We start from the raw sequence: 17,952 nt of genomic DNA on the forward strand, positions 1-17,952 counted from the left end.
TGTGTGCATGCTATCTAAAGTATGCATTTATTAAAAGAAAAGGTTTTCACAATCTTTTGGACATATAGGAGGAGTAGAATCCCAGACAGGGATTTAGACTAGTCATCTCTCAATGGAAAATCTCTATTCAGAATTCTATGTAGGAGACTAGGCCTAATCCCTATCTTGTATTTTTTCCCCTTTAAATGTGTGTTGCTTCCTTCAAATCGGTGCCCCCTAAAATGGATTCTTTAAAACAGTTGTTCTTACTCCAGCCTCATGATCTATGGTCCATATTTTCTCTCCATTCCCCTATGCTGGGATTAAAAGGGGCATTTTCACACTTGTAGTGGGTTTCTCTGGTCTGGATTATTTGATGAGTTTGTTTATTTTGAGCATTTCTCTTGTTTGGTTTGGTTTCACACAGGCATAAACCTAAACACACCAAAATATGTGACGATTCGGTTTTCCAGCAAGTATATATATCTGTGCAATGTGAAGCTGCTTTAACACAGAACGCTAAAAAAAATGGCGTTGTGCCTTCAAACAGTGTTTTCAATGGGAGGTTCAGCGCAGTTGTAAACGGAGTGTCGCCGCTGGAATCAGTACATGCAGCACATAACATGCTCTTAATGTGTAAACAGCATCAAGCAGCAGAGAGTATATACTGCTATTGTTCATAGCATTAGATTATATATCAGATTAAACTGTGCCTTAACAGCAGTTTAGCTCAATTAAAAAGAACTACATTTCATAGCTGGGTTGGATTGAAACCAGATCACTTTCTTACAAAAAGTCAACCACTCGAGAAAAAGAAAAAAAAAAAAAAAAAAATCGGCACATTGGGCAGGGGCTGGGCAGATTACGGTGGAAGTTGGTGTCAAACTCAGAGGCGTATTTAAATAAGTGTGTTAAAAATATTTTTTATATATATATATATAAAAGACTAGGCTTGTAAGCAGAGCACACTCCCCTCTCTACCCGTTTCAGGATGCACTCTACAGAACCCCAATTTGTTGTAAATACTGCTGTACATGATGAAGCCCTGTTTGTTTTGGAATCAGCAATTTACTGAAGGTTAATTTCCTTAAGACAAATCTGTGCTGCACAGCTGCTGATTGGAGTGCCAGTGAAATACAAGACAAGTCAGTATTAATTACATAGATACACACATTCAGGACCAGCGGCTGAAAGTATGCAACACACGAAGGGAAATTCCACAATCCCGATATCAAAACAAATCCATGCCTAGACAAAGAAAATATTATCTGAGGGCAATTACTGCGGTATTTAATCCTGCCTCCAATTAACAGCAGTGTTCTCTAAGCAACCGTGCAAACATGCATTGCCTTAAAAAACAAAAGTTAAGAATTAAGAAAGAACAAAAAGGGAGGGAGGGATGGGGCTGAGGAAAGGCATGTCTTATAAGGACACCTGTTTTTGTACTGGTCATTTAGTGCTTGTTATTCAAGCATTAATTCAGTTTATTTAGCTCATTTAGTTCAGTTTATCAATTCTTACATGTAAATTCCTTTATTTCAAAATATAAGAGAAGTATAAATAAAAGCTGTTAAATATTTTATTCAAAAGGGAGAAATTGTTGGAATAACTATTTTTAGAGAGGGCTCATTTTTTTCAGTCAGACCACACTGAGTGAGTTAAAACAACATGCCAATGTCTTGAATATGATTTTACAGCACATTCTCTACCACAGCTAATGCTTGTGAGAAAGGCAGTGTTTATATTAACAGCCAAAGTCCTCACAGAACGGCTGTGCCATTTTCCACATTTTAGCCCACATTAAAATCCTAAATAATAACAGTGCATGCATATATTATATCTGTAAAACTGAGGATTTTCACAAGCATATGCATGCAAAAGGTATCAGGAACACATTTTTTTTATTTTCTATTATTTCACACCACATGAACCCAGCATAAATGTTTAGGTACTTTTAGGGGCTATTCTTTAAAAAAAAAAGAAAGAAATGAATTTCCAGATCTCACCAGCACTCAATGATTCACCATGGTATTATTATATCTTCTGCTATTTAAATGAAGACAGAGGTTTAGGGTGTGTAAAAACTTTAATAGATGAGCTGGGCGATCAACATCTGTGCCAAGCATTAAGTAAAGCTGAAATGAAGAAAATCTAATTAATATTGTATAATGTCAAGCAGACAACAGTTAAATACATTTTACACCGAAGGAATAAGCATTTACAAAAAGAATGCATTTGACCAAAATAGCATACTGTGCAAAAACTCTAAAAGCAGTCAGAAAGCATTACACATCCCAGGTAACAATCTCTGAATACTACAGTTAAATGTTTTTAGAATGTTATGTCTTTACTGAATGGTTTTAAAACATGCATGGCGAAATTGCGGCAGCGTAACTGCAATGTATCCGTGTTTTATCTTAGTTTTTGGAACGTTACTTTTACCATTTCCATAATGTTAGTATTCGTCTAGCTGGGAAAGGTATGTTAGAGACGTTCTAATGTGATTCAAATAATCATTATTTTGGTGTTTTCAGAATGTTCCTGGTACATTATTTCTGTAATGTTGGACTAACCTTCCTGGTTGCTTTTGACAACATTGCTAAAAGTTCTTGTCACCTCAAATGTTTTGAACTTTGTGTTTATATTCTGTTTTAAAAATAAATTAATTAATGAAATAAACAAATAAATAAATAAATAAATGAATAAATTCTATTTGATCTAAACTTCAGAAATATGAATAGATTTGACAAAAATATACAAAATAAAATCTGAAAAGTCTAAAGTTATTTTGAAATTAACAGTAACTTCACCTGAAATGTTAAACACAAAAAATGCCATTAAATAGTTTAAAAAAAGTTTCATTTCTGTTGGTTTAAATGTTTCTCAGATGAACAGCACAAGTTTAGTTGCTGAGTCTAAACTCCAGACAAGTACACAGACTAATACTAGCCATTCCATTTTAATGCTAGACTAGAACTAGACCTAAACTGAAAAACAGACGTGGGTCACTTACCAGACAGCAGTCACTGATCACTTTGTCACGGTTGGACAACAAAAGGTCCAAGTGTGGCTTGCTGTTTCCATACTGGGGAAAAAAATAATACATAAATAGAGCAATGCTGCAAAATATTTCTCATGTAGGTGAAGGAATGAGTTCAGCAGGGGAAAGGAGTTGGAACAGCAGACAAACAAGATTTTAAAAATCCAGGGCAAATAATGCCAGTAGCATGGCTTTCAGAAAGCATGTCTCCCAACTAGCTGTGGGGCAGCAGAGGCATAACTTCTTACTGGAGCTTAAACATTCTTCCTAAATAACTACATCCTACAAACACATCACTAATAATATCAAAGCAAAAATAACAATGAAGACAAGTTGACTGAGTGCTTTACCTGTTTGCTGATCGCTTTGGCTAGGCTGGTTGTATTGGACGGGCTGATCCAAACTATTAGCAGAGGCACTGTGGCTACAGGACTGACACACCTGGTCAGTGTCATCTGCAGATCTCCACCTAGGGGTGTAAGGTAGAAAATCAGAAAATCTATTTATAATTTAGCAACTAAAAAGGTAAGAGAAAATAGCTCCAACATGCCAGGCCACAAATTCCATTCTTACAACATATTTAATTTACCTTAACTGTAACCAGAAACTGCAAAACTTCTTAAATGCTAATCAGCTTAAACTTTACACTACCTGGCCAAAAAAAAAAAAAAGTCACCACCTGGATTTAACTAAGTAAATGATGTGGGGTTGATGCTGCAGTTGGTCAAGTCTAGGTTCAGCAACAGTATGTGCTGAAAGAAAGAGGTCAGCTGACTACCTACAGATACCTTGGTGTGCACCTGGACTATAGGCTGGACTGGTCAGTGAACACTGACTCCCTCTACAGGAAGGCCCAGAGCAGACTGTACTTCCTCAGAAGGCTTGGGTCCTTTAACACCTGCCAGAAACTCCTACTGATGTTCTACCAGTCTGTGGTAGCCAGCGTCGGACAGGCTGGACAGGCTGGTGAGGAAAGCTGGTTCTGTGTTGGGACTAGAGCTGGAGTCCTTAACACCACTGGCAGAGAGGAGAGCACTCAGCAAGCTGCTGAACATCATGGACAATATTCACCATCCTCTGCACAGCACCATCACCAGGCAGAGGAGCTCATTCGGCGGCAGACTGCTGTCCCAGTCCTGCTGCACAGACAGACTCCGGAAGTCTTTTGTCCCTCAGGCCATAAGACTTTTCAACTCATCTCAGCACAGCAAACTGAAGACTCTGTGACACCTTTTCTTTCCAGCAATTCTGGCCACACCATGGACATACCCCCACCTATGGTCACACTCAGTCTTGCTGATGCCCATAACACTATTTTTATAGTTCTACCCTATTTTGCACTAGTAGTTAATTCATCTACTGTTTACGTATCATTTGCACTGCTAAATTTAAATTATTATATAACTGTATTTGCACTTTCTGTATGGCTGACATCAGTTATCCTCACTTTATGCACATCAACTGGTGTTCACTGTCTATTGTGTTCAACTGCACTACCTCCATTTTACATCACACGCACACTAAAGACTGTCCTTTTATACTTTCATTTTATTTATTTTTTTTTGTACTTATATGCATCATTTATATTTTATCTTATTGTAACTTTGTGTACTATACACACCTGCTGCTGGATGTCAAGAATTTCCCCTCGGGGATCAATAAAGTATCTATCTACCTGAATATACTGAATATAGACCAGGTTATTCCATCAATGGATTTTTTTTTCTTCCCTGATGGCACAGGCATATTCCAAGATAACAAATGCCAGGATTCATGGGGCTGGAATTGTGAGTGATTCAGGGAGCATGAGATCATCATTTTCACACATGGATTGTTTACCACAGAGCCCAGACCTGTGTCCAGCCTGGAGAAGGCTTTGTGCAGTGGTCAGAAGCTACCATCTTCAATGCAAGATCTTTTTTAATTTAAATGTACAACTGGATTAAAATAAATCTTGTGACATTGCAGAAGCTTAGGAAAACAATGCCACAGTGAATGTGTGCTGCAATAAAAGCTAAAGGAGGTCCAACGAAGTGTTAGAGAATGTGACCCGTTTTTGTTGGTGGCAACTTTTTTTTTTTTTTTGGCCAGGCAGTGCATGCGGAATGGTTGGGTAGCAATAATGTAAAAATGTTATATATAAATATCTAAGTTAGGAGTAGTTGTAGGGAAAGTAAATATGCAGAATAATTTATAAAAAACAAATTTCTACAAAGCAAAGAAACAAAACGATAGAGCTATATAATGAACCAACTACTGTTTTTACAAGTTTCCACTGTTTAGACAAGCTTCCATTGGGTTGTGTGATGTAATGTAAATATTTTAATAATAGTAGGTCAACACTTTGAAAATTAAACTTGTATATGTTAAACCAGTATTTCCAAACCTTTATATAGTAGGTGTATTAATGTTATATAGTGAGAAAAGTCCAGACACAGATGAATCAAGACAACCAAAACAGGCTGTAGCCAATATCCTATTGTGAACGCTAGTAATAGCACCTTTAAGCAAACAGCATGCGGCTTATTTGATTTTAATGCTTAATTGGCATGAATTTAGGCTTTGGATTAAGGTAATGGATTTAACAAAAATAAATTATTCTGACACAGATGGGATTAAATGAACATGGCATGTTTGAGACATCTGTTTAGTGTGCTGAATGCTTGGACATTACCGTCCATCAATGAAAGAGCAAGCCCGCTGCTCAGGACTGCTCTGTGTAATAAGCACAGCCTTCAGAATACAGGTGACGAAGAGCTGAGGGGAAGAAAATCTTCATTACAAGTGATTCTAAAAATCACAAAAACAATGCTTGAAGTAATTAAAAGAAAACAAGCATTTACTGACCACACTGGCATTACTGGGAGAATCATGAAACATGAAGGCTTCCAGCTGAAATCTCAGTCTGTCATTTTGAAGGCGGGGCAGGAAGTAGGAGTCAGTGGAGCTTGTTATTAGACCATCCATCATACACCTGTAGAAAGAGCACAACTCAACATGATTTAGCAGTATTAGCTCATTCAGGCAAACGGCAAGTGATTTCATTAAATATCAAATTGAATTAGTAATGTATGTCAATTAAGCTTAAATGGAGACAGCATTAAATACAGTTTTCCTTTAATAGTGTAAAACAGGAAAATGTTTTTGTAACTAAACTTTGTTAAAATTTTGCAACTTTTTAAAAACTTAGAAGGCATTCATTCTGTATGGAGCTCATAAGCAGACATGTTTTTTTTGGTTAACTTGATATTTAAAAAGTGTAAACCCTATGTTTTAATAATGCTTTGTTATGAACTTGTTGTTGACATTCTGTTTAAAAAATAATTAAAAATACCCAATATAAAAACGATACAACAAATTCCAATATAAAAACGATTTAAATTCTATTTGATTTAAACTTCAGAAATAAAAGATAGATTTTCAGATAAAAAAAATAATCAGATAAATCTCAGTTATTTTTAAATGAATTCTCAACAGCAACCTCACCTCAAAATTTTAAAACAAACAAAAAATGGCAATAAGTAGGTAAACTTTGTCAAATTTGCTTATTTAAATACTTAAGTTAAAGTTCAGCGTTTAACCTCCATATTCTCTGGCGTTTTCACTCATTTCGCTGCTGAGTGGGTTAATAATGGACTCCAACAGCCAGACTTCTACAATACATCAATTTGTCGTGATCCAGATTAATAATCTACTGCTCTTACCCGTTGTTCTCAATGAAAGCATATCTGGGGCTGGTGTTAACATCAGGTGACTGTGTAGCAACACAGGAGTCCACATAAACACGCAGAGGCATGTGTGTACCCATCTCCACTGAGGCTTCCACGTGTATAACCTCACCCAGTTGGTAGACACCATACAGCAGCTCACTGCTCCAGTCACCTGCACACAAGCAAAACACATCAACCAATACAGCTGCACCCACCAGAGCTCTGAATCACTACAGCATTACTGCCATCTAGTGCAGGCAAGCAGGAGGGACACACTCACTACAGATTACATGCTCACACTCCACTACAGATTACATGCAAATTCATATGAATTCTAATATTAACTCTGAATATATTAGACCTGTGTGGACATATGACTTTTTAACATTCATTTAAAAGCTGTCTGAACAGAGGGGGGGGTGGGTCCTTTGTCCTCCCAAGGTTTGGAGAGGGGTCTGTGTGCAACAGGGGCTTCACAGTGCATGTGCACTGTCAGGCCCCGGAAATGCACTCTCAAGCTCCAAACCTTCCGGCGTGGCCAATGAAAATAGGTGTGGGCGGAAATGCACTCTCAAGCTCTTTTGTACACTTTCACGCTTCTGAAGATTTACAAGAGTTTTTAAATCCATAGTGTGTTTTGCGATTTTACAAACGGTAACAGACATGACAAAAGCTAGCAAGTGTTAATGATGAGTGTAGTTTGTGCGCACTGTAACTGTTAATAAGCAAATAAGAGACCAATACATCCAGAGAGCAGTAGAGATATTAATATTAATTAACCAGTTCTCTAAATTGTCTTGTATTTTTGATTGACTTTTAGTTATCGCAGATAACTCCTCCTCTTAATCCTAGTTTATAGTGCTGATATAAAAATATTTGTGCAATTTTCAACATTATGGTTTTATATGTTTTATACTGTTTGTACTAAACTTTATTTGTATTAAACATGTACATCTTCGTATTTTATTATACCTTGTACTGACATTCTGGCGTATAAAGGGGAATTTAAACAAACAAAAAAAAAAGTCATAAATTATATATTATTTTAAGGGGGTTTGTCTAAAAGCATTGTGAGTGTAGCGCTTGAGAGTGCATTTCCGGGGCTTGACAGTGCATGTGCACTGTGAAGCCCCTGTTGCACACAGACACTCTTGAAGGTTTCTGCCTTTTCCAGCTCTGAGGGAGTTTTTCCCTTGGCTCTGTTGCTCACTGGGGGCTATTTATTGTATGTTTAATGTTTTGCCTGATTCTCTGTCCTGCAATCACATTTCTGCTTTCTTTTTTTATATATATAAAAAAAACAATTTGATATACCCAGTCAAGAATCAAGCTAAACGGTTCAACGGAAATGCATAATGAAAAAAAAAAAAAAAAAAAGTTACTACTAAAATAAAAAAAATACAATAAAAAGTGGAACCTAGATGAGCAAGTATATCTTTAAGGAAACTATTACACATATAAAAGATTAGAAGACTGAATAAATAAACAAGACTGCATACATTAAAAACTTAATACAAGCACTCAAACCTAAATAAATGAATGAATAATTATTTAACAAATTATTACAAAATACAGTCAGAACAGTGACTAATGATAAAAATGCACCACAATAGATCTCAAAAAAGGGAAGCAAACCAGTAGAATTGCAAAACTTAAGTTAAAGAGGTTTAACAAAACATACTTCTAGGAGTTGGTTTAGAATCTGCAGCCATCATTTACATATCTAATCCCTTTTGACAGGTTGGACCGGTGAGTAAAGCAGTTTATTAAAGCAGATAATGCGTAATCCTTTCAATTTTCATAAATTCATGAGACACAAGACTTTGCATTTGGCAGATATTCTCAAGAGTTCTCCATATAAATCACTAATTTAGAGTGTGGATAAAAAAAAAATAAATAAATAAAAAAAAAACACAATCCAAATAGTTTAAACCTTAGGAGAGACCAAATAAACAACTCATGAGCTATGCTAATTGGCAGATGTGTCCATTTATCATGAAACAGCAAGGGAACAGGCCTCATCTGGCTATTAAGCAGTTTTAGTCAATTAATCAACTGTTTTTGGTCTGTGAAAGTGGAGGAACTATGTAAATAATGGCTGCAATTTCTATACAGTTAAAGAAATCCAAATTATAATCTGTTGATACTTGCACCAGGATTATGTGAAGAGAACAGCATAGGAAATGAAAGAAAGGGCTCAAGCTTAGCACATCTGTCAAACATGGTGGTGGATGTGTTTGTAGATACACAAACCTTGCTGTATATTACAAGAAATAGTACTTTAAAAAGGCGATTTAGTTTGTATTATTGTAAAGAAGACCAAGTTTAATTTGTCTTACTTGTCATGAGCTTCATGCCCAGGTCCAATTTACTCTCTTGGGACAAAGTGGAGCTAAATGGTGCCCAGGTAGGTACAACAGCCTGACTGCTCACTCTGAACTTCCTGTGAATGTGAGAGAGAGCGCACCAATTGGAACAATGAGCTCCAGCTACTTTACAAAACTACAGCATTTAGCAAACCTAGAACATCTAGCTTCTGTTACAGCAGCTCACCTACTGAACCAGCACTGAATGGGAATGGTCGCAGGGCTCATTCTCAGAATACGATATGGAGAAGGAGTGGGAGTATAGAGCAGGAGATTAGAGTAGATCAACCAATCATCATTCATCTGCAAAAGATAAAAAAAGGTGGTTTTGAACAGAAACAAGATAAATTAAACCATAAAAAACATTTAGACGCATTTAAACAAAACATGTCCTGTTCTGTTCGTCTTTCACATAAAGTACCCAGTTCTAGAGCTGATCATTTGACCTGATACTTACATAAATTACAATTAGAATTAAAGACTGTACTTAAATTGTATTAAAAAAGAATCACTACTATGTCAAGTGCAAGTTTAGACCAGTGTTTCCTGGTCCTGGAAGACCCCTTGATCTACTCCAACACACAGGCTACAAAATTAATAGTGCAGGTTTGCCAGGAAATTACACACAGCATGAATTTACTATCCTGTTATGTATTAACAGGATCCAATAAGAAGTTATTGCATGATTTCCAACAGCCTTTGCCACTGTTAGCCATGATTTTCTAATAATTGGATTAGTACTTAGTATGCAATTGGAATGCACCCACTACCTTAAGCTCAGGTAGTGCTTGTTATTTGATTAGCTGTAACAGATTAGCTGGAGTGTTGAATTGTGCGTAAGCTTATAGCTGTGTGACAGAAGACTTCATCACAAACAAGCTGAATGTTTGTGTTCTTTACAGAAACAAGGAGTCAAATTAACAAATCCTAAAATTACGTAATGGATTAAGTACATAATTGGGTTCCAGAACACCTTGTCCATGGGTTCCATGCGAGTCACACATGGTCACACATGAGTCGGGGATAGGCTCCATCTGGGTTTTACGAAGAACTTTTTGTAAACTAATTTGGTTGTAGTGATTAAGATGTTTACGATGGGCTTCCAATGACCAGAATGTTCAACTGAAACAGCAAATTAGCACTAAAGAATTCATGCAGCAAAACTCCAACATAACTTTTATGAAAGAAATAACACACACACACACACACACACACACACACACACACACAAAAAGTCAACTTGCCTGAAAGCCAGTACCACACTTGTTAAATGGAACCTCAATCTTATATTGAGCGTCTTCAGCCACTGTGACTCTGCAGAAGTGTTCATCAGTACCTGCAGCCAACACGGTCAGTTCACTAGCCTCTACAGGAACACCTGTACCAAACAAATCAGCTTTAACCTGGACCTCCATGGAGGACTTGCCACATTTCACAGCTACAGTGCGCAGGCAGGACTGGCCACTGCAGGCACCATTTGAGCCGCTTTGTTTAGCCCCAAGCTCAGACATCGACTTGACAAGTGGTGAAGGAGCATTTGCGTAACATTCAACATTCAGAACACCAAAGAGCAACAACGACAGAAGTAGACCAAAAACAGTCACCAAACACTCCATCTTGGTTGAAGGCCTTGGTAGAGCTATTTTGGTGAAAGGCATAGCTTTTGTAAAGGCAATTCAGACAGGTGACAAGAATCTCAGCCAATGATGACAGGGATTCTCCAATGACAGGTGATGATGCCCAATGAGATTCACCTGCAAAAAATCCCTGCCCCTTTTAACACAGAGGTATGAACGTTAGCGTTCACAAAGTCAGATCTTACTTTTATTGAGCTAGGCTTCTTAGTTCCTGTCTGGGAAACTGACAATATAGGTTTAAATGTTTGTGGGAACCCCTTATGATAAATGCATTCAGCTTCTTTAGTTTGCACCCATTGCTGACATTGATGTGCAAACCCACACTAAAAGTTTGTCTAATCCATATAGAGGAGTGTTCCTAATAGGCACAAAGCTGTTCATCACAAACAGCTTAATATAAAATTAAAGCAACAGTAATTAGCATTCTCACTTTCATTGTGATGCTTCACTTACTTGTAACAGGGAAAGTTGTCACAAAGCAGCCTTTATGAGCAGCAGAGATGCCAATTATTATGGTGATTAAGAGAAAGAAACCTTAAAAGGAACCAATACTTAGTCAGAGGAACCCACCCCGCGGGGGTCAACCCGCTCAGATAAATAACAGAAAAAGACAACAGCACAGAGAGATAATGTGAGCTATAGCTATTTTTAACGTAACAGGTATTCATTTATGACATCAGGCAGTGGAGAGCCATCAAGAACAGGGCATCTCAATACATGCAAAAAAAGAACACAGAAAGCCAGAGCGATGGATTTAGTTTTGACTGGATTTATGTAAAACAGGCTAATGGCTAACGAATCCAGCAGGTCTGAGTAAAACAGCCTAACTAAAGGGAGAGAGCCAGAAGGTAACATAGACACGGAGACACCCTGAAACACTGGCATCCACCCACTACACCGTCCACAAACCTGATTAAGTCCTAAACATATTCGGGAAGATTATTCCAGAAAAAAATTAAGCAGATAAAAATTATCATTCTAATGGCTAGCACAGACAAGATGAGAATAACACCCACCTGCTCTGAGCTGTTAAGTAGTGGAACTGTATTGGGATAAACTAGGGAGATAACCTTAATTACACTCTGGTTGGTAAATATTGATAGGCCAGTATGCATGATTTCTGAGTAAACAAAAATGAGCAGGCGTCCCATTACTTTTTTGCATATAGTGTATGACTTGGTGTATAATGCAGATTGTAAATAAATAAATTGGAGTTAATATAGGATAATGGAAGCACAAAAATCCTCTTTTCAGGGGTCACCAGACCTGGAATTGGAAACCAAGGTTCATACAGTTTTTAACCAATAAATATCCATGCCTTCAAGGCAAATTTTCATGACCATACGATGAAAAAAAAAAATCAATGCAGACAAGGACAATAAAACTAAAACTAACTAAAAACTAAAAATAAACTAAAACTATAATTAAAATTGACTATAGTAGCTCTAAAATGAATCAGATAAAATGAATCACACTTGATTTGTAGACCAAATTGCTATTTTTAAATTCCATGACTTTTCCAGATTTTTCATGACCGTACAAACCCTGGGGAACACTAAGCTTAGTGTTAATACAAAATAACTAATAATACTCTTCTCAGAAAGAATATTAAGCCAGTGCAACTAAGATTCTTCAGCAATCCATCCCACACTGAATAAAAATATTTTATTTAAAAAGTCATAAAAAAAATACATATATTGCAAAGACTAAACAGTCTTATTGCTCCAAAACGGTTTGTGCACACAGCATTAAATAAAGAAAAGGGACAAATACTACCCTGGAACACATGCATGTAAAATAGTGTAAGGGTTTGTTCTTCCACATAATACTGAGGCAGTTTATAGCATAAATGCACAAAATTTGCAGTGTCATTATCAATGAAAGTACCATATAAAAACAACTATCCTGTAAACCTGACCAAAAATGTATGGTAAATTAAAAGTAACATTTCTTCAGGAGAGAAGATAAGGCACATTTGTTAGAAAAAGAAAATGTCAGTGTCACTTTATCATATTTTGACTGCTGGCCTAAAAATATGAAAGCAGATAGGGGCAGCACCGTGCACTAGCAGCTCTTTGAAGCTGCTCTGATTATCCATGTAGTGTTGACCAATACCAAAGAAAACAAGATAGGTTCCAGTCTGCTGGCTCACTCTTCTTTCTCAGGCCAGACTGTAGGCGGAAATACTGTCCAGATGTTTGAATTTGTTGGCTTTGTTATGCTTTTAAAGCTCTCCAGCATCATGCGTTTGTCCATCTCCTTCTTTATTGCTTTCACTCTCCGACTCCTCAGCTGTTCCTTTAGTTCCCATGTCACCTTTCCACACCTCCTTCAAGCATTCTAGAAAAACAAAAAACATACAGGTGAGGTTAAAGTGAACTAAAAGCAACAGTATGTACAAGTTTAGCTTTAAAATAAAAGTTACTAAATTACTGGGATGCTCCACTGACATGCAACGGTGAATCTCTATATTAGAATCTATATTTTTTATTTATTTTGTATTCATGTAGCAGCATCTATTGTGATGTGTCCTTCCAGTCTAGCCAATCAGGAACAGGGCATCTGCTAAATGCCTTGAATGTTAATGTAGGCTACACAGAGTTTGGCACGCTGCTAACATGCAAATCTCCAAAAGATTAAAACACTGATCCATATGGAACCTTATGGAACCTAAGCTCCAAACACTTTCCATTTTTGTAATGTCCTGAAAACTAACAGGATTACATGTAAATATGGTAGTGTATATGCATGAGAGCTTCCACAAGTCACCAAACAAACTATATTAAGTGCCTTAAGCGAGGCTGCAATCTGGAAGAGTTTACAGCAAAAAAAAAAAAAATCCTAGACGAAACAGAGAACAGTTGTTCATATGTAACTCAGGACTTTAGTCAGAAAACTAATTAAATATGTTGTAGATTGTTTAATAATCTAAAGAAATAATATTTTAAAGAATGAACAGACAATAATGTGTGGTGCCTATAAAGTACAGCTTGCATAAGGATTCTTCGTATCCAGTACAAACAGTACTAGAGGTGGAAGTGTGATTTTTCTCACCCATGTCAGAGTTTTTCAGGACATGAGTTTCGCAAAGAAACTTCTCCAGTCTTTGCTCCTGATGATTGAAGTACCAGTCCTCTACCACCTCTTCATATTCCTCCAGCATAGTCTCACACTGAAACATAATAGTATCCATGTTACCAACACATTAACACACCTCTGCAAACAATATATATTGAGCTCTATTCAGAACCTCCAATGCCTTCCTGATTTTTTTATAGATGTTCTTCTACCTCACACATGCTACAGGTTAAAACAACAGACAGACTGTGGCTACCACATCCTCACAGAGTGCATACTACCTGTCTCTTCAGGTCTGCCACCTCCACCGTTGGTTCATCCCAGAGCTCATAAGGGATACCCAGCTCCACCTTGACTCCCTTATCAACCAGATTCTTCAGAGTGCTCATGGTCTGACTGGCCCCCTGTAACCAACCAACACCCATACATACATTTATACTCTATCCAGTGGATTGTCTCCTCATTAATAACATCTCTCTCTCTCTGCATGAAAGAAATGGATTAACTAGTGTTGAAGTAGAGAACCTTGGCGTATCGGAGGCTCCCCGGTCTCTCAGCATGGACGTTGTACTGCAGAATCCCTGCGCAGATGTTGTCCACAGCTTCCGTCAACCGTGTTTCCCTGCAGGAAATGAAGTATGATCACTAATAAATACTCAGTGATATATTATTATAAGTCAATCATATGTTTGCTATACTAACTGGGCAGATAGTAATGGAGTCTGTGCAATCCAAATCAATTCCTTGCATTCAGTTTCTTTTTTACTTACGAGGTATTGTACTTGATTTTGCGTCTGCGTTTCCCGGTGTCCAGCACCTCTCCAAGCTCCATTACCTCTTTGGAGCGGCCAGTCTTTTCTAGAGCTGCCTGCAACTCCACTGTCAAGAACTTGCATACTGACAAAAAAAAAAAAACACATAAAAAAAAGATTTCCCTGAGTGTCAATTTGTCAAAATATAAAAAAACAAACAAAAACTTTTTTACAGACCCCAAAATGTGAAAAGACAAGGCCAAAAATCTGTGTAAACACAAAGATATATAACTAATAAACAAACATCAAATACCAGATGAAAAGCAAATAACAATATGAATTGAGAACATTTCAATTTAACACAATTAAATGTAAGTACTACTAGGGAAGATATATTGGATGGGGGTTGGTATTGGGCAATACTCAAAACTTTAACATTGGTATTGTATTTGAGAAGATGTTAACCAACTAAGCTATTAATTATGTTTTCTTGGAGGAGAAATATAATTTTTAGAAGCTTGAGAGTTCCTGTAAATATAGCAAACTTAAATTTAGATTTGACTTCTGATAGCAGAGATAAAAGAGAACCACTGCACAATAATGTAAGAATATAGCAAGAATATAAACAGCTAAATATACTACTTTACATTTTCTTGCACATATACAGCTCTGGAAAAAAGAGACCATATAAAATGATGAGTTTCTTTGATTTTACCAAATTGAAAACCTCTGAAATATAATCTAGAGGAAGATGGATGATCACAAGCCATCAAACCAAGCTGAACTGCTTGAAATTTTGCACCAGGAGTGGCAAAAGGTTATCCAAAAGCAGTGTGTAAGACTGGTGGAAGAGAACATGCCAACAAAAAATGAATATGAACTTGTTTTCTTTGCATTATTTGAGGTCTGAAATCTTTGCATCTTTTTGTTGTTTTAGCCATTTCTCAGTTTTGCTTTAAATAATAATAATATTGTCCGTAGTTTACAGAATAAAACACCAATGTTCACTTATTTTCAAACATATAACTATTAATAGCAAAATCAGAGAAACTGATTCAGAAACTGAAGTGGTTTCCAGAGCTGTAACATTACCAATGTTCAGGAGAAAACTTTAAAACAGCAAAGAACATAAACACAGACCCAAAAACTACACCGTTACCCAGGATACTCATTCACTTTAACAGGACCTTTAACAAAAGTTTTTCAGTTTTTAAAGATTAATAACAAGCGGAGGAGAACAGAGTTTGAACATTAAAAGATAGAGCTCAGTAAACAGAAGCTGTGAGTAAATCAGCTCAGCTCAGCTCAGCTCTGCAGTCTGAACCGCACTGAGCTGGAGGGAAACTTACCTTCACATTTCTTGGGAAGCCGCTCCTCCTGCTCTGCTACAGCGAGGCTGAACAGAAAACACAGGAATAAAACAGAAACTTTCATAACGCCGCGGATCATCTCCACCTCTGACTTTACAGCCACATCCGCACCACCAGCACCGGGGAATACAGCAGCGCCGAGCATGCGCGGTTCAGATGTAAAAGCCCGAGAAAAAGGCAAAACAAGAGCCTGAAAATCAGCAGGAAAAAAGTTTTCTTATAATCTGTTCTTTCTTATAATACTGTTTCACATCCATGTAAGTTAAACAAAAAAAAATCCATACCTACCTACCTATCTACACTGCGGTCAAGCCGCTAACAATCCTAAAGCACTGCAAACTTCTCAGGTTGTTTGTGTTTAATTATAAAATGGTATTTTGTCAGCTATTTCTAGAATCTGTGTTTGCCCAAGTTTTGTTTGCCTTGTTTTTCTTTTTACTTTATTACAATTTTCTTTTTAATGTTCCAACTGAAGATTTGTATAAATTAATATTTACTTTATTATTATTATTATTATTAATAATAATAATAATAATAATAATAATAATAATAATAATAATAATAATAATAATAATAATACTTTTTAATGTAAGAAAGGGAGCTTTTATTATGAAATGTGGCGTTGCTAGGTACCGGAAGTCGGAGACTGTGCTCCTGTGTTCATTTTAAAATCTCAGGACACAGAGGCTGCGTCCAGAAACTTTTGCTACTCCTCCTCTCCTACTCCTCCTTTCCTACTCCTCCTCTCCTACCCCGGAAGAAGGTGGAGGAATCGAGGAGAGGAGAGGAGGAGGAGGAACGGAGGGAAGGAGCTGTAATTGGGGAAATGGGACAGCTGATCCCTTTTAGATAGGATGTTGACTACCGATGAACTGAGCCAATCACAACGCTCACTTTTAGCACATGCCGGATCCTGCCCAGCCAATCACAGCTTCTGAATAAAGCTCCACATACAAAAATAAAAACGAGAGATCAATAAACACAATTCCAAATTCTAGAGATCAAGCTTCAAAGTGCAGCCTGATTAGCCATTGATGAAGGTTGCATATGTAAATATTAAATTATTTTAATAGTAAAATATGATTTCATTGAATGTAATAAAACAAATAACAAATCTTAATAAATAATAAATATAATAATACATATTATATTTTGCATACATGTTGAAGTGAAAAAATATTAGATGAAACAGCATCAATGGAACATTACTGTCACACAGCTAAATATTCAGATATTCCAATAAAATCCTGCTTACTCCCAGGCATTTTGGCCGCATCTCTGGCCAGTGAGATATATATATATATATATATATATATATATATATATATATATATATATATATATATATATATATATATATATATACATACACGTATATACGTGTATGTATATATATATATATATATATATCATGTTACAAATATGGGAACATTAATAATGTTTTACTGAGCATACAGCTTATCTAAACAAAAACATATATTAGTGCTTTACTGGCTGTATAATTAGATAAGGAACCTAGTTAATTAATATGTTTATGACGTATATTAGGGCGTTGCCTGCTCATCGCACTGCTTTTCGCGTGCTCTGTGGGCGTGGATGCAGTGATGTCATTGGAAAATCCTTAAAAGTCTTCCGGAGTAGGATACACTGATGTATCCTTCAATGGAAGCTTACTACAGGAGAATTTTAAGCGGCTTCTTTCGTCTCCTACGGTATTCGGACAGGCGGCAAGATGGCGTCACGAAATCAGTTTCCGGGTCACGGAGGAGAGGAGGAGGATCGGTAGGAAAAAGGAGACACTTTTGGGGTTTCTGGACGCAGCCAGTGAGTGGATGTGTTTTCTGTGACGCTCTGCTTTACACAGCGCGGGTTTAAATGAGTGACAGAGGCGACAGTAATAATGATAAAGTCAGTCAGCGCAGGGTGGTGTATATCTACAGTCCGGAGTATGTGGAGACCTGCGACTCCCTGTCTAAAGTCCCTAACCGGGTGAGGAGCATCAGCCTGGCTGCACTGAAGC

General features: G+C 37.0%; 3 protein-coding genes across 6 annotated transcripts in view; 1 reads left to right on the forward strand and 2 right to left on the reverse strand.

Moving 5' to 3' along the window:
* Nucleotides 1–2,046: 2,046 nt before the first annotated feature.
* LOC103046951 (zona pellucida sperm-binding protein 3) lies at nucleotides 2,047–10,747 on the reverse strand. Its single transcript, XM_049483157.1, has 9 exons — nucleotides 10,340–10,747; nucleotides 9,283–9,398; nucleotides 9,069–9,172; nucleotides 6,724–6,901; nucleotides 5,867–5,993; nucleotides 5,694–5,776; nucleotides 3,370–3,488; nucleotides 2,993–3,064; nucleotides 2,047–2,114 (listed from the first exon to the last, which is right to left on the reverse strand). The coding sequence occupies exons 1-8, from the start codon at nucleotides 10,709–10,711 to the stop codon at nucleotides 3,018–3,020; spliced, it is 1,146 nt and encodes a 381-aa protein (XP_049339114.1). The 5' UTR covers nucleotides 10,712–10,747; the 3' UTR covers nucleotides 2,047–2,114; nucleotides 2,993–3,017.
* Nucleotides 10,748–12,378: 1,631 nt separating this feature from the next.
* cnpy4 (canopy FGF signaling regulator 4) lies at nucleotides 12,379–16,082 on the reverse strand. Of its 2 annotated transcripts, XM_022678462.2 has the most exons (7): nucleotides 15,912–16,082; nucleotides 14,800–14,829; nucleotides 14,581–14,707; nucleotides 14,336–14,432; nucleotides 14,092–14,214; nucleotides 13,787–13,904; nucleotides 12,379–13,072 (listed from the first exon to the last, which is right to left on the reverse strand). In XM_022678462.2, exons 1-7 carry the CDS (start codon nucleotides 16,075–16,077, stop codon nucleotides 12,957–12,959), a joined length of 777 nt encoding a protein of 258 aa, XP_022534183.1. In that variant the 5' UTR covers nucleotides 16,078–16,082; the 3' UTR covers nucleotides 12,379–12,956. The 2 variants fall into 2 exon arrangements, with proteins under 2 accessions (XP_022534183.1, XP_007242073.2); XM_007242011.4 differs by lacking the exon at nucleotides 14,800–14,829.
* A 1,428-nt stretch (nucleotides 16,083–17,510) lies between these two features.
* The window catches only part of hdac8 (histone deacetylase 8), a 37,300-nt gene continuing 36,858 nt past the window's right edge, over nucleotides 17,511–17,952 (forward strand). Inside the window, exon 1 of one of the 3 annotated variants that reach the window (XM_022678461.2) lies at nucleotides 17,511–17,921. In XM_022678461.2, coding sequence (XP_022534182.2) covers nucleotides 17,808–17,921 — 114 coding nt within the window. In that variant the 5' untranslated portion in view covers nucleotides 17,511–17,807. The remainder of the gene's footprint in view (nucleotides 17,922–17,952) is intronic. The other 2 variants (XM_007242012.4, XM_007242013.4) reach the window with 2 other exon arrangements.

This window comes from Astyanax mexicanus, chromosome 8 (genome assembly GCF_023375975.1).
Source record: "Astyanax mexicanus isolate ESR-SI-001 chromosome 8, AstMex3_surface, whole genome shotgun sequence".
Lineage (NCBI taxonomy): Eukaryota > Metazoa > Chordata > Actinopteri > Characiformes > Acestrorhamphidae > Astyanax > Astyanax mexicanus.

Bases quoted from the DNA above. Each gene is read 5' to 3' on its own strand.
- LOC103046951 (XM_049483157.1), bottom strand. From the start codon at position 10,711: ATGGAGTGTTTGGTGACTGTTTTTGGTCTACTTCTGTCGTTGTTGCTC. The intron at 5,994-6,723 runs GTAAGAGCAGTA...CTCTTTCTACAG, and splicing joins GCTTTCATTGAGAACAACGG to GTGTATGATGGATGGTCTAA. The intron at 3,489-5,693 runs GTAATGTCCAAG...TTACACCCCTAG, and splicing joins TGCTCTTTCATTGATGGACG to GTGGAGATCTGCAGATGACA.
- cnpy4 (XM_022678462.2), bottom strand. From the start codon at position 16,077: ATGCTCGGCGCTGCTGTATTCCCCGGTGCTGGTGGTGCGGATGTGGCT. The intron at 14,708-14,799 runs GTCTGTAAAAAA...TTTTTTTGTCAG, and splicing joins TTGTCTTTTCACATTTTGGG to TATGCAAGTTCTTGACAGTG. The intron at 13,073-13,786 runs GTGAGAAAAATC...TTGTTTTTCTAG, and splicing joins CCTGAAAAACTCTGACATGG to AATGCTTGAAGGAGGTGTGG.